This window comes from Micropterus salmoides, unplaced genomic scaffold (genome assembly GCF_014851395.1).
Source record: "Micropterus salmoides isolate LMB-PRFRI ecotype aquatic unplaced genomic scaffold, ASM1485139v1 Ms_hic_scaffold_14, whole genome shotgun sequence".
Lineage (NCBI taxonomy): Eukaryota > Metazoa > Chordata > Actinopteri > Centrarchiformes > Centrarchidae > Micropterus > Micropterus salmoides.
The window spans coordinates 32,574,796-32,590,779 of record NW_024040485.1 but is presented as its reverse complement, the minus strand read 5'-3'; the positions used below and the strand labels follow the sequence as shown (position 1 = coordinate 32,590,779).

General features: G+C 44.8%; 1 protein-coding gene across 1 annotated transcript in view; it reads left to right on the top strand.

Moving 5' to 3' along the window:
* The window catches only part of lamc1 (laminin, gamma 1), a 63,175-nt gene that overhangs the window by 28,222 nt on the left and 18,969 nt on the right, over positions 1 to 15,984 (top strand). Inside the window, exons 3-6 of the mRNA XM_038719073.1 lie at positions 6,863 to 6,993; positions 11,231 to 11,397; positions 14,052 to 14,240; positions 15,184 to 15,301. Of these exons, the coding sequence (XP_038575001.1) occupies positions 6,863 to 6,993; positions 11,231 to 11,397; positions 14,052 to 14,240; positions 15,184 to 15,301 (605 nt within the window). The remainder of the gene's footprint in view (positions 1 to 6,862; positions 6,994 to 11,230; positions 11,398 to 14,051; positions 14,241 to 15,183; positions 15,302 to 15,984) is intronic.

Genomic DNA, 15,984 nt, shown 5'->3' with positions numbered 1-15,984 from the left:
CTCCTCCTCCTCTGCTCACCGCTCTCTGTTTCCTCCGCTCAGGTTAAACTTCAAAAAAAAAGGAGGAGACGCTCTGAGAGGATTCAGGACTCAGGTCCTCTTCATGTAGTTTAGATTCTGGACTGAAGCGGTCTCTGGATTCTTCAGTGCTGCATCGAGAAACACCAGCACCTGAACTTTGCTCTGGATGACGTCAGATTAACGAACGCTATTTTTAAACTCGGCGCCCGATATAAATATATAAATATAAATAAATATACTCGGAGCCTGTTGGCTGTTTTCCTCGACACAACATAACTGAATCCTTTTTATAACGAGGAGGGCGGCGTCCTCCCTGATGTGTCTTTCCTTCCCCTCTCTGTGGAAATGAACAGATTTAGCTGCAGCTCGGCTCTAAACTTCCTTATTTGACTTGTCGGCATGAAGCTATTTATACCGAAGCCGCGGACTCGTCGGGGTCGGCGGCCCGTCGGAGGCGTCAGACGGCTGTTTGTCGCTCTCTGGTATTCCTGCTGTCTGTCATCTCTGAGGGGGAAACACCCACCAGCTGAGCCCGTCGCCGTGGCTGCCGACCGGCCGCCGCTCTGTTTTATTCTGGAGCTGCGGGTCGAAACCTTTTGGGCTTGTGACCCCTTAAAATAAAGCGGCGGTGTCGAGTATCTGTGAGTCCAGTTCGGCCTCTCAGCGTCTCACTTTACATCATTATTATAAATATTTAAGGCCGAAGAGAGAAAACATCCAGGATTTAAAGAAACCCGTTCAGATGACGACGTCCTGTTCAGTCCGACAGATTCACATTCATGTCACGCAGCAGCGCCGGTTTTTCATCGAAATCAAACGTGTGCAGCAGTTTGTTCTTCACAGTAACATCTTAACTTTAGATCTTTAGATTTCTGTCAGTCGGACGTTTCACAAACTATCAAACCCTTCAGCTCGCTGCCGACCTGCAGACAGCAGCCGGCTGAAGCTTCATTTAAAGAGTCATTTCTGAAGACTCGCCCTTTTAAAAGTCTGGATTTGGTTCCAGTTAATAGAGAAAAGGAGACACTTATAAAGCACCCACTGATTATGGTGAAGGTTTCAGAAAAATATTCAGTTGTTTTGTTTAAGAGGAATTTCAAGGTAGTTTATCAGTCAAACAGAATGTGTAAGTTCCTTCATGCTAAACACGCAACATATAATTAAGTGTAGGGCCGTGTTAAAACATGGTGACATCTAAAATAAAATAAAACAGTACAGTGGATCATGGTCTGCTGCTCTTTAATCCAAAAACCACGTCTTCATCTTCCAATGACACGTGTTTTGGCAATAAAGCTGGATAAAAAACAAAAAGGTTGCAATTTCCTTTAAAGAACTGCAAAATCTTAATGAGTGGAAAACTGTTTAAACCCAAACGTTGATTTATCGGTACTTAGATTTTCTGTATGCTCACTAATGCACACTTAAAAAAATGTCGATCAGTGTTCCTCAAAGCACCAAGATGACGTCCTGAAACGTCTCGTTTTGTCCACAACCCAAATATACTCACTTTACTGTCATCAGGTCTTAATGAAAGCAGAAAGTATTCACGTTTGAGAAGCGGGTCATTTCTACTGAAAGCGATTAATCTGCTCCTTTTGATGAAAGATGGTTACTCTGACCAGCTCAGTAGCACCTGCAGTAGCTGTTAGCAGGATCAGTCTAACGTGTAGACGCTCACCAGAGGCTTAAAACTCCAACAGCAACAACACGAGCGAACTGTGAAATAGTCCCGACAGTTCTGACAATCGTCAAAGAGCCGGGGGAAAAAAATATTGTACGGTAGTCAACGGCGAGAGACAGCAAAGTTTTTGACCCCGTTTGAATTGTGCTCTGAATCACACACACGTTTCAGTTTAAAACATTTAAGTCAAGAAAGTCGCAGTTTGATGTAAAACTGTTGAAGTATAAGACTGTGAAAATACGTAGTTACCACAAAAGCCAAAAGTCGCATACGTGATGTGAACCTTTTCTCTAAGCTAACGTCAATGAAGCTAACGTGACTGAAGCTAACATCAAGGAAGCTAAGCTTAATGAAGCTAACGTGACTGAAGCTAACATCAAGGAAGCTAAGCTTAATGAAGCCAACGTGACTGAAGCTAACATCAAGGAAGCTAAGCTTAATAAAGCTAACATGACTGAAGCTAACATCAATGGAGCTAACGTGACTGAAGCTAACATCAATGAAGCTAAGGTTAATGAAGCTAATGTCAATGAAGCTAACGTCAATGAACTTAACGTTACTGAAGCTAACGTCAATGAAGCTTAGGTTAATGAAGCTAACGTGACTGAAGCTAACATCAATGAAGCTAAGGTTAATGAAGCTAATGTCAATGAAGCTAACGTCAATGAACTTAACGTTACTGAAGCTAACGTCAATGAAGCTTAGGTTAATGAAGCTAACGTCAATGAAGCTTAGGTTAATGAAGCTAACGTCAATGAAGCTTAGGTTAATGAAGCTAACGTGACTGAAGCTTAGGTTAATGAAGTTAACGTCACAGAAGTTAAGCTTAATGAAGCTAACGTCAATGAAGCTAAGATTACTGAAGCTTAGGTTAATGAAGCTAACGTGACTGAAGCTAAGGTTAATGAAGCTAACGTGACTGAAGCTTAGGTTAATGAAGCTAACGTGACTGAAGCCTAACGTCAATGAACTTAACGTGACTGAAGCTAACTTGACTGAAGCTAACGTCAAAGAACTTAAATGAGAGGCTGATGTGATAAAAGGGCCGAGAGTCGTTGGATCAAACATGTCAGCTGAGAGAGATTTCTGCGTGGAACATAGCTGAGTTATTTAGCAAGCAACGTTAGCTTAGCATTACCGCGCAAACATGTTGGTGACGAATGTTGTGGGAGATGAGAGAGAGAGTTCATTGAGTGGTTTTCACACAAAACGACATGTAACTTTACTGTTTTACGACAAAATGGCAGTTTCTTGACGGACAAAATAACATTTTAAATTGATAAACATCATAATTCAGGGCACGGTTCAAATAGGATGAAGAAATAAGTTGTCTCTCGTTTATCCCAAAGTAAGGTCCGATGGGCCGGAGCAGAAGCGAGTGACTTAGTCTCTCTATGGGAGCGGTGTTATAAAGAACGTCTGACGTCTCTTCAGTTAATCGTGTTTGTGTACTCTCCAGTTAGTAACCAAGCTGCCTCGCTTGCTACCAAGTATAAACTCACCTTCACCGGTTATCTTGCTAACCCGTGACTTGCCACCATGTCACCAAACTCCTTGCACAAATTATTTGACAAGGACACACCGAGAAACGTTTCTGTGTCGCTGTGTAGTGCGGCTGCGGTTTTTACCCTTTAATCTACAAAGTAAATGCAGTACATGTACTGACGTGCAGTGAAAAGTACTGCAGTAAATGTACACGGTCCGCCGTGTGTTTGTGCAGTCTGCTGCTGCCCAGCTGGAGGTTTGACAGCCCGGCACAGAGCTGCAGCTGATTGATGGCGAGCAAATGTTGTGTACAGTTTAAACAGCGCTGAAGCTGCACGAGCTTCCTGGACCCGAGCGGTCTGAAGCGCCGCAGCTGCCGGACGGAGCGTACGAGTTTATTCATCATGAATCATACAGAGAGAAAGTCGGGCGGTTCCCACTGCAGCAGGAAGCTTTCTGCACATAACTGACCGGCTGAGAACGCAGCTGCAGAATGTTTTCCACAATAACGATCCCTCATCAGAACCAGAAACGGGGCGCAAGCCAAAACTGAACCTCCATCGGAGTTCTGCAGCAGACTGCGGCTTCCACGTTTTCTGATTCCTGACCAAACTGTCAGGAAGAGAAGAGAGGGGCAGCAGAGTTTTTACTTTTACTTTGATTTGCTAATTTAAATCCCCAGTAGACAAGTCTGATATCAAGGTCACAAAAACGGGTCCAACAGCGCCTGAAGCTTGACCTCACGATCAGGAGGAGACGACCTTGACCGGCTTGGCTGAGCTACGTTAGCTGATCTGTGAAATTGTGTCCAGAAAGAAAATGAAAGTCACTGTAGCCATGTTTCCATCTAATTGTCATGCGAGTTTTAAGCGGAAGAAATGGTGATTTTATTTTGCCGTTTCCATCAACCTTTTCTAACGCCATACTTCAAAATGTGCGCTGATGGAAACGCGGCTCGTGAGAGGGAGTCTGATCTGTGTTGTCCTTCTCAGCTCGGAAATGCATCATAAATGTGCTTGAATTGGGCTCCGTGAGAGCCCACCGGGGGCCACGGAGGAGCCAGGGGCTGCTGACTGATGGGAAAGTGTCCCGAGCATTGTCTCCGAGTGGTGTTGTCTGACGGCCCCTCACTGTCCTCTCCCATCTTTAAAATGTTGTGGTAGGGAGGAAGAACAAAAGCACGTAGTTAGTTTTCTGCCTGTGGGCCATTTTACAGCGACGGAAGAGAACTGTTATTATAATAATAACTAATGATGCACACAGTCAGACCTGGGTTAGAAAGAGGTCAGCGGCTTCTGACAGGTTGACTTCCTGTTTCAAAGCCCGGGGTGAGTCACAGCTCGGAGCTGTCGGTGAGGGATTCAGAAATCCGTTCCCAGCAGTTAGACCAGGATTTAACGTGAGGGTGCAAAGTCCAGGAGGAGGCAGAGGGTTCCTGAGGAGGTGGGTTTAATCCACCTTCTTTTATTTCTGCCGGGTGAATCTCAGGTTTGCTGTCTGACCGCAGGCCAACAGGCTGTCAGCAGATATTTGACCAGCTTCCTCCAGAGGCTGGAAGTCGGGACAGTTTTGAGCACTAGTTCCCTGCAGCAGCGGGGTTCACGTGTTCACATCAGATCTGGATTAGCGTTTATTCACTGCTCAGACCCGGTTCAGGTCTCTTTGTCTTCAGCTGCTGTCACTCTGCAGAGTAGAAAGCTCTGCGCCTGATAAGCTTCCTGCTGATATCGCCGGCCTTCGGCCTTTCACACGGGCGGGCTGTTGAGTAACTTTCTTTATCCTCCGAACTCAACAGGTGTCCTTCAGTAATTCTCACATCGCAGCGCCAAGAAACTAAATTCCATTTCACTGAAAATGTCACAGAGTGTCTGTTTATGGAGTTGCGTCACTGTTTCAGAGTTTCCCACAGGCTGAGAACCAAAACCGCCTCCCTGTTTGCAGATTGCTGATACAAAGAAGCTCCATATCTGAAGAATGTCTGGCACAACAGCTGTGTCAGCCGCTTGGCTTCAGGGAGGTTAAATGTCCCGACAGAAACAAAGAAACGAGCTGCACGTTGCCCTCAGGATGTCAGAACTCTGGTGACTTTTAATCCAGCTGTGTGATGTGTTCACTGCTAATTAGCAACGAAACTTAAGTCACGAGATGAGATTTAAACACTATTTTGGAGAAAAGTTTGTAATTTCCTGCATTCTGGTGATTTGTTTCTGCGGTGGGAATGTTTTTATTTGTCTAAAAGGAAACAGGAACTTTAGGCAGCAGCTGACAACTCAAACTCTAACGGCGCTCAGGCGTTCTGAGATCTTTCTCTAGGTCAACTTTTAAAATCCAATATCCTCCCTGCTGTGTCAGTAATGACCTCCAGTATTTTACCTTCACCTGCCACCAAGAAAACAACCTTTGAACTTTGTGTTCTTCACCTTTTTAAAGGTTCAGTCCGCTTCAGACAAACCAAGTTTAAACGACGAGTGTCGAACACGTAAGTTAATTTGCAGATGGTGATGCCGCGTCGGCGAGATGCAGTTCGGCACATGAACGTGGGGGCAGTGTGTCGACCTGACGGGCAGGTCAGCGGCGATCTCCTGTTCCACACAGCAGCCAGGCGGCGGCGGTGTTCGGTTGGTTTGCCAACCGCTGTTCAACGCAGAAGAAGAAGAAGAAGAAGGTCCGACTTAAAAAAGGAGATTTATGGCGGGATGTTTACAGTAAAACTCCTGGAGCCGGTCCACAGTTACCGAGATCGTTGTGTCGTCTCACTAAAATCACAACCTCCTTCTGTTTCGCCGTGTTTGGTTTGTTTACAACGTGCAAAGGTTGTCCAGGAAGATAATCCGGTGTCGGCGAGGGATGACCCGGTCCTGGTCTGCCCCCTAGTGGATTCAGGTTTAATCCTCCAGGTTACACGAAAGTTCGCAGGCCAGTATGTGAACAACGCCGTTTGCATCGCCGACACCTGTCTACGCCCACGCGTTGGTAAAAAGCAAGTATATCGTGGGCTTTATAGGCAGGTCCCGCCTCTCGACCACCAGAGAACAATAACTGCACTTTCGCCGGGACTTAAAACCTGCGTGTTTAGAATCAGCAGGGAAATTTGAAAAAGTTTGAGGACTTTGCCCCAAAATAAAAAGTGTTTTATACTTTTACATTATTGGCTTAATATGTTTCCCGGCTCAGCTGTTAAAAAGCAGACGATTGGCTCTCCAGCAGGAGGGGCGGGACATCTTTGGTGTTACGGGCTTTTCCCCATAGGACAAGTTGCCTGCAGAGTATAACCTAACCTCCAGCCCTCCCCGCGGTGCAACCTGGGAGAAGCTGAGAACGGGGCGACATGTCCAAGAGACAAACAGTCACTCGAGTTTTGAATCCCTCAGGAAACCGAAGCACAGCAGTGAGCTTCAGCTCAGCCATCTAACGGTGTAAACAGCCTTCCACTGATTCCTTTACGTCGCACCGTCTCCTGACTCGTCCTGCAGTAAACAGTAAACTGGGGACTTTCTGAAAAGGCCGATGTGTTAAAACTGTTCTGAAAAACAAGCTCGCAGCAAGAAATGAAAATGCTTTGAGAAAGCTTTAACATCTGAAGGAGTCTTCACCATCTTTAAATAAAAAACTCAGCGTCTGCTAAATGTGTTTGCATGTTGAGCTAACGGTGCGTCCTTGTTGTGTCTTTTGCAGGACTGGGTGACGGCCACGGACATCAGAGTGACCCTGAACAGGCTCAACACGTTCGGAGACGAGGTCTTCAACGACCCCAAGGTCCTCAAGTCCTACTACTACGCCATCTCTGACTTCGCCGTGGGAGGAAGGTAAAGAGCCAAGAAAACATTTAATGTCTGCTAAAGTAGACTTTGTTCCCTTTTTTAAAGTCATTTAAAAGTTAGTTAGTTCATATTTTGATCAGTTTTGCAGCCACACGACGCATATTGTCACAGTTTGTGCCATGACGGAACAAATCTGCTCAGAGAAGCCTTCATGTTTACATACGAGTGTGAACAAGTTTCAGCAGCCCGAGCTTCATGAAACCTGCTCAGACAAAGGGAGCCGTGCTGACGGACTTGAGTGCGGTTGTGTGGCTTTGCGGGTCTTGATGTGTCACTGTGTGGTCCGCTTCCCTGTGGCCCCCATAGGAATCCACATAAGAAGTCCTTTTCCTGCACGTCTGTAAAAGAGGCTTCGACAGGCGTTACGGGAGTGTTGAACAGGCCGCCGCTGCACGGCCTCCGCAGCTATAATCTGTTTGAAATGTGGAGCAGATTTCCATTACACAGCCAGCATTCCTGGCATTCCTGGCCGGCAGGGCTGGATTACAGGGGAACCGGAATGGGACGGACCGACCGCCGTGACGGGCGGAAGACGAGGGAAGAGTCCTGAGCTGGAGCACCTGCCCGAGCTGCACAAGTTAACCTTTATTTTATTTAGGAGGGGGTTCTGAGGAGTCCTGTCCTCTGCTGGCTCCACCCTGGTTTACCTGAACTTGTTCACCTGGGAGCTCACCTGTCTTTAGAGAGCAGGACTCCTGATCCCTCTCCAGTCAAAGCGATGAACCCCAAACTCTCCTGGTTGAATCATCAGCACAAACATGGAGATTTTAGTTTAAAGTAAACTTTGCAGGGTGATTTTTCACCAGGAAGCAGTTGTTTACTTTCTCAAGAAAAGGTATCTTGTAGCTAACTGAAGCTAAAGATAACAGTCTGGTAGTTAACTTAAACAGTGTGGTAGCTAACTGAAGCTAAAGATAACAGTCTGGTAGCTAACTTAAACAGTGCGGTAGCTAAATGAAGCTAAAGATAACAGTCGGGTAGCTAACTTAAACAGTGTGGTAGCTAACTGAAGCTAAAGATAACAGTGTGGTAGCTAACTTAAACAGTGTGGTAGCTAACTGAAGCTAAAGATAACAGTCTGGTAGCTAACTTAAACAGTGTGGTAGCTAACTGAAGCTAAAGATAACAGTCTGGTAGCTAACTTAAACAGTCTGGTAGCTAACTGAAGCTAAGGATAACAGTCGGGTAGCTAACTTAAACAGTGTGGTAGCTAAATGAAGCTAAAGATAACAGTCGGGTAGCTAACTTAAACAGTGTGGTAGCTAACTGAAGCTAAAGATAACAGTCTGGTAGCTAACTTAAACAGTGTGGTAGCTAACTGAAGCTAAAGATAACAGTCTGGTAGCTAACTTAAACAGTGTGGTAGCTAACTGAAGCTAAAGATAACAGTCTGATAGCTAACTTAAACAGTGTGGTAGCTAACTGAAGTTGAAGCTAACAGACTGAGGAATCAAAAATAAAACCGCTGAAGCTAAAAATAACAGTCTGGTAGCTAACTGAAGCTAAGGATAACAGTCTGGTAGCTAACTGAAGCTAAAGATAACAGTCTGGTAGCTAACTTAAACAGTGTGGTAGCTAAATGAAGCTAAAGATAACAGTCGGGTAGCTAACTTAAACAGTGTGGTAGCTAACTGAAGCTAAAGATAACAGTGTGGTAGCTAACTTAAACAGTGTGGTAGCTAACTGAAGCTAAAGATAACAGTCTGGTAGCTAACTTAAACAGTGTGGTAGCTAACTGAAGCTAAAGATAACAGTCTGGTAGCTAACTTAAACAGTCTGGTAGCTAACTGAAGCTAAGGATAACAGTCGGGTAGCTAACTTAAACAGTGTGGTAGCTAAATGAAGCTAAAGATAACAGTCGGGTAGCTAACTTAAACAGTGTGGTAGCTAACTGAAGCTAAAGATAACAGTCTGGTAGCTAACTTAAACAGTGTGGTAGCTAACTGAAGCTAAAGATAACAGTCTGGTAGCTAACTTAAACAGTGTGGTAGCTAACTGAAGCTAAAGATAACAGTCTGATAGCTAACTTAAACAGTGTGGTAGCTAACTGAAGTTGAAGCTAACAGACTGAGGAATCAAAAATAAAACCGCTGAAGCTAAAAATAACAGTCTGGTAGCTAACTGAAGCTAAGGATAACAGTCTGGTAGCTAACTGAAGCTAAAGATAACAGTCTGGTAGCTAACTTAAACAGTGTGGTAGCTAAATGAAGCTAAAGATAACAGTCGGGTAGCTAACTTAAACAGTGTGGTAGCTAAATGAAGCTAAAGATAACAGTCGGGTAGCTAACTTAAACAGTGTGGTAGCTAACTGAAGCTAAAGATAACAGTCTGGTAGCTAACTTAAACAGTGTGGTAGCTAACTGAAGCTAAAGATAACAGTCTGGTAGCTAACTTAAACAGTGTGGTAGCTAACTGAAGCTAAAGATAACAGTCTGGTAGCTAACTTAAACAGTCTGGTAGCTAACTGAAGCTAAAGATAACAGTCTGGTAGCTAACTTAAACAGTCTGGTAGCTAACTGAAGCTAAAGATAACAGTCTGGTAGCTAACTTAAACAGTGTGGTAGCTAACTGAAGCTAAAGATAACAGTCTGGTAGCTAACTTAAACAGTGTGGTAGCTAACTGAAGCTAAGGATAACAGTCTGGTAGCTAACTGAAGCTAAGGATAACAGTCTGGTAGCTAACTTAAACAGTGTGGTAGCTAACTGAAGCTAAAGATAAGTCTGGTAGCTAACTTAAACAGTGTGGTAGCTAACTGAAGCTAAAGATAACAGTCTGGTAGCTAACTTAAACAGTGTGGTAGCTAACTGAAGCTAAGGATAACAGTCTGGTAGCTAACTTAAACAGTGTGGTAGCTAACTGAAGCTAAAGATAAGTCTGGTAGCTAACTTAAACAGTGTGGTAGCTAACTGAAGCTAAAGATAAGTCTGGTAGCTAACTTAAACAGTGTGGTAGCTAACTGAAGCTAAAGATAAGTCTGGTAGCTAATTTAAACAGTGTGGTAGCTAACTGAAGCTAAAGATAAGTCTGGTAGCTAACTTAAATAGTCTGGTAGCTAACTGAAGCTAAAGATAACAGTCTGGTAGCTAACTTAAACAGTCTGGTAGCTAACTGAAGCTAAGGATAACAGTCTGGTAGCTAACTTAAACAGTGTGGTAGCTAACTGAAGCTAAAGATAAGTCTGGTAGCTAACTTAAACAGTGTGGTAGCTAACTGAAGCTAAAGATAAGTCTGGTAGCTAACTTAAACAGTGTGGTAGCTAACTGAAGCTAAAGATAAGTCTGGTAGCTAACTTAAACAGTGCGGTTGCTAACTGAAGCTAAAGATAAGTCTGGTAGCTAATTTAAACAGTGTGGTAGCTAACTGAAGCTAAAGATAAGTCTGGTAGCTAACTTAAACAGTCTGGTAGCTAACTGAAGCTACAGGCAAAAGTCTGGTAGCTTTTGATTGCTGGTGACTTCATGTTCATTTAGAAAAGAAGGACCAGTTGTACTTCCAGTCCTACTTGTGCAGGCAGACACTAGGGGTTGAGCATCTCAGACGACAATCTAACAGTGATTAAATTCCTGAATGCTGCTTGTGAACCACACACGGAGTTTTTAAGTTTTCCCCTAAAGGAATGTTTATTCATTATTTATTATATCCTCTATACGGCTATGCAGCTGCACACAGAGAGCTGAGTGTGAACCAGCTTACTGTCCTGCCTAAAAGTGGTTTATTAAAATATAAACAATGTACATTACAATGTACAATAATGTACAATAAATGTACATTATGTTTGTTGCAGTTCAGGGTTTCCAAGCTTCTGGAGGCGGCTGGTGTTGACAGCCTCTTTAATGCCTCAGTCTTCCGCCTCTTCATCAGTTTTTCCACAGCTCACTGCCAAGAAACACCTGAGACAATAACCAAAGGTGGCTGCTGAGCAAGTCCCATCCTGTGGTGAGGGGCTCTTCCCCCCCGAGGAAGGTTAACAAAACCCTCCCTCAGAGCCGCCGAGCGGAAAAACCACATCAGAACCCAAGACAGTGTCAACAGAACAGCTTCCGCTGGTGTCCTTGTTAAACCTGAGAGGAAATGTTTTCACGGACATGTCAGATATATGATAGAAACTGAAGAGTTACTAAAACCATGTGTGTCACAGTGTTCGGAGGTTTGTGATACTGTTGATTATTTGCTGAGACCGTCACAGGTCCAGGTGTAACAGGTGTGTTTCTGTGCCGTCAGGTGTAAGTGTAACGGCCACGCCAGTGAGTGTCTGAAGAACAGCCGAGGACGCCTGGTGTGCAACTGCAAACACGACACAGACGGCGACGACTGCAACGTCTGCAAACCGTTCTACAACGACCGGCCGTGGAGGAGAGCGACCGCCGACAACGCCAACGAGTGTCTGCGTAAGTCGGCTGCCTCTGGATCTCTTTACTGCGACTACTACTGCTTTACTGCGACTACTACTGCTTTACTGCGACTACTACTGCTTTACTGCTTTACAGCAACTACTACTGCTTTACAGCAACTACTCCTGCTTTATTACTGCTTTACTGCTTTACAGCAACTACTACTGCTTTACTACTGCTTTACCGCTTTACAGCAACTACTACTGCTTTACTACTGCTTTACTGCAACTACTACTGCTTTACTACTGCTTTACTGCTTTACTACTGCTTTACTGCAACTACTACTGCTTTACTGCAACTACTACTGCTTTACAGAAACTACTCCTGCTTTACTCCTGCTTTACTACTGCTTTACTGCAACTACTACTGCTTTACAGCAACTACTCCTGCTTTACTGCTGTGTCACTGCAACTACTCCTGCTTTATTACTGCTTTACTGCTTTACAGCAACTACTACTGCTTTACAGCAACTACTACTGCTTTACCGCTTTACAGCAACTACTACTGCTTTACTGCAACTACTACTGCTTTACTACTGCTTTACTACTGCTTTACTGCTTTACTGCAACTACTACTGCTTTACTACTGCTTTACTGCAACTACTACTGCTTTACTACTGAGTTACTGCAACTACTACTGCAACTACTACTGAGTTACTGCAACTACTACTGCGACTACTACTGAGTTACTGCAACTACTACTGCGACTACTACTGAGTTACTGCAACTACTACTGCGACTACTACTGAGTTACTGCAACTACTACTGCGACTACTACTGAGTTACTGCAACTACTACTGAGTTACTGCAACTACTACTGCGACTACTACTGAGTTACTGCAACTCCTACTGAGTTACTGCAACTCCTGCTGAGTTACTGCGACTACTGCTGAGTTACTGCGACTACTGCTGAGTTACTGCGACTACTACTGCGTTACTGCGACTACTACTGCTTTACTACTACGTTACTGCGACTACTACTGCGTTACTGCAACTACTACTGCTTTACTACTGCTTTACTGCAACTACTACTGCTTTACTGTGACTACTACTGAGTTACTGCAACTACTACTGCTTTACTACTGAGTTACTGCAACTCCTACTGCGTTACTGCTTCTGCTTTACTGCTGAGTTACTGCAACTACTACTGCTTTACTGCTGAGTTACTGCGACTACTACTGCTTTACTACTGCGTTACTGCGACTACTACTGCGACTACTACTGCGACTACTACTGCGTTACTGCGACTACTACTGCGTTACTGCGACTACTACTGCGTTACTGCTGCGTTACTGCGACTACTACTGCGTTAGTGCGACTACTACTACTTTACTGCTGAGTTACTGCGACTACTACTGCTTTACTACTGCGTTACTGCGACTACTACTGCGTTACTGCGACTACTACTGCGTTACTGCGACTACTACTGCGACTACTACTGCGTTACTGCGACTACTACTGCGTTACTGCTGCGTTACTGCGACTACTACTGCGTTAGTGCGACTACTACTACTTTACTGCTGAGTTACTACTACTACTTTACTGCTGAGTTACTGCGACTACTACTGCGTTACTGCGACTACTACTGCGTTACTGCGACTACTACTGCGACTACTACTGCGTTACTGCGACTACCACTGTGTTACTGCGACTACTACTGCGTTACTGCGACTACTACAGCTTTACTACTGTGTTACTGCGACTCCTACAGCTTTACTGCTTTACCACTGCGTTACTGCGACTACTACTGCTTTACTGCGACTACTGCGTTACTGCGACTACTACTGCGTTACTGCGACTACTACAGCTTTACTACTGTGTTACTGCAACTTCTACAGCTTTACTGCTTTACTACTGCGTTACTGCGACTGCTACTGTGTTACTGCGACTTCTACAGCTTTACTGCTTTACTACTGCGTTACTGCGACTACTACTGCTTTACTACTGCGTTACTGCGACTACTACTGCGTTACTGCGACTACTACTGCTTTACTACTGCGTTACTGTGACTACTACTGCTTTACTACTGCGTTACTGTGACTACTACTGCTTTACTGCTGAGTTACTCTGCAGCTGTTACTACTTGTACTACTGCTACTATTAGCAGCTAGTACATCTGTTATAATAATAATAATAAAAATACCAGCAGCTGAGTCAGATCAGCGGGCCTGAGCCAGACAACAGATTGCGGTTAACTTGGCAGTAACTGATCCCAGGCTTTTACGTAGCTTAGCATTAGTCATGAGCGTCTCTGGGGGATTGTGGGAGCTGTAGTTCCTGTCGGCTAAACGTTCACATCGCAGTGCAGATGCATGACTAACTGGGGAACGGGGAATATTTGTTTCTCCCACAGTCGAGCTAATCCGTCCTCCAGCAGCAGCGCAGGAAACTCACTCTGCAGCTACGTTCACCTCATTTAGCCCGACAGTCCGGTGTTGGTCACTCCGTCCAGCTCAGTTAGTACTCGGGGAAACATGTTAGAACGAGACTGACCTTACAGAACTGTTACAGCTTCACTGCCTCTACTTTATTACTGCTATATAATATGAGTTTATGTGGTAAAATCTTACTACAACACTTGAGCACGGGAGAATCGGCGCTCAGTGACCCCAGTGCTTTGTGATTAACCCTCTCTCTCTCCCCCTCTCTCAGCCTGCGACTGTAACGGGAAGAGCTCCGAGTGTTACTTCGATGCCGAGCTGTACCGGGCCACGGGTCACGGAGGTCACTGCAGGGGCTGCGCCGACAACACCGACGGGCCTAACTGCGAGCGCTGCCTCGACAACTACTACAGAGAGCAGAGCGGCGGCCGCTGCCTGCCCTGCGGCTGCAGCATCGTCGGTGAGTTCAGGACGGGAAACAAACCCAGAGCTCTCTACAGTTGCTCATGACCTTCTTCATTGTTCACTTGGTGGACGTCGCCACCTGCTGTCACATGACCATCCTTGGGTCTGATGGAGGCTGTATATATACAGTTGCAAGAAAAAGCTCCAGAAAAAGGAATAGTGTGAAATTTTGGGGGAAATGCTGTTTACACTTGCAGCTCATTAGCTTAGCTTAGCACAAAGACTGGAAACGGGTGGAAACAGCTAGCTAGAAAGATGCTGCTCCGGGCCAAGAAATATAACAATATAAAACCCTGACACCACAAACCAGATCCTACATGTTGATCTTTAGAGCTTTTGACAGAGTTTCCAGCCTTTATGCTAAGCTAAGCTAACCAGCTGCTAGAACGTACAGAAACAGTTTGAGTCTCACATGAAATATCAGCAAGAAAGTGAATCAGCATTTTGTCTCAAAATGTTTAGAGACGGAGTCAAAGTCCTCTTAACAATATCAAGAATGAACTTTCCAGTCGGATGTTGGAGTTTCCCACAAACACTAAACACACCAGGAAGGAAGTGAAACGTGTCTCAGTTCTAAACACATCATATTTACTGAGCACAGAATAAATGTTTTGTTTGTTCTTTGCAATAACTCGTCTTCGCTCCTAACGTCCCATCGAGCGCTCAGCGATATGCTGCCCTGAATTACTCTCAGCTGTATAGAAGTGTCCATGAGCTCTAGTTAAAGTGAAAACATGTCAAACCGCTGGAATGAACTTTGTGGTTTTGGTGGTATTTTAGCAGCAAACCGCTGGTTAATGTGGACCAGCTGTTGTTTGAGTCCCAGTTACACCAGCTCTGCCTTGTAATGGTTTGTTAATGGGGAGCTGATTGTTTGCACGTGGTTGAAGGTTAACGTTGATGACGCCCGGTGTGTTTTTATGTGGGTGTGTTTTCAGGTTCGGAGTCTCCTCAGTGTGACAACAGAGGAGTGTGTGCATGCAAACCAGGAGTGAGCGGAGAGAAGTGTGACCGCTGCCAGCCGGGATTCCACAGTCTGACGGAGGCCGGCTGCAGGTACAGACAGCCAGCTGCACTAAAACACAATAAAAAATGACTGGAGTTCTGTGTGGCTGCAGGTAAAGACATCCAGCTGCGCTAAAACACAGTGAAAAATGACTGGAGTTCTGTGTGGCTGCAGGTACAGACAGCCAGCTGCACTAAAACACAGTGAAAAATGACTGGAGTTCTGTGTGGCTGCAGGTAAAGACAGCCAGCTGCACTAAAACACAGTGAAAAATGACTGGAGTTCTGTGCTGCTACGTGGCTGCAAGGGGGAGTTAATGACAACAAGATACCTGACCCAGATGTCAGTCATAGTCATTCATAGTTCAAAGCATATATACCAAAACCCTGTTGTCTAAATAACTCCATAAAGTAACGTTTCTTTGACAAAATCAGATGAGAAGATGGATTGTAGTTTCTAGATTGTAGTTTCTAAATCAGAATCACCTTAAATCGGCAGGTGTGTGCACACATACGAGAAACGTGACTCTGGTTTTCCATTACTCCCAGTGTTCATACACACAACCAGCAACAGAAACAGGAACTGTTAGCCTAGCTCCACCTCCAGCAGCTTCAGGTTTGTTGACTGAACAGCAGCAGAGATATATAAAAGTAAAAAGAGACACTGTGATTCAGCAGCAGTTATTTTCTTCTGTGGTGTTTTAGGTCTTCAGGTGAAGCTGCTGACTGTTTGC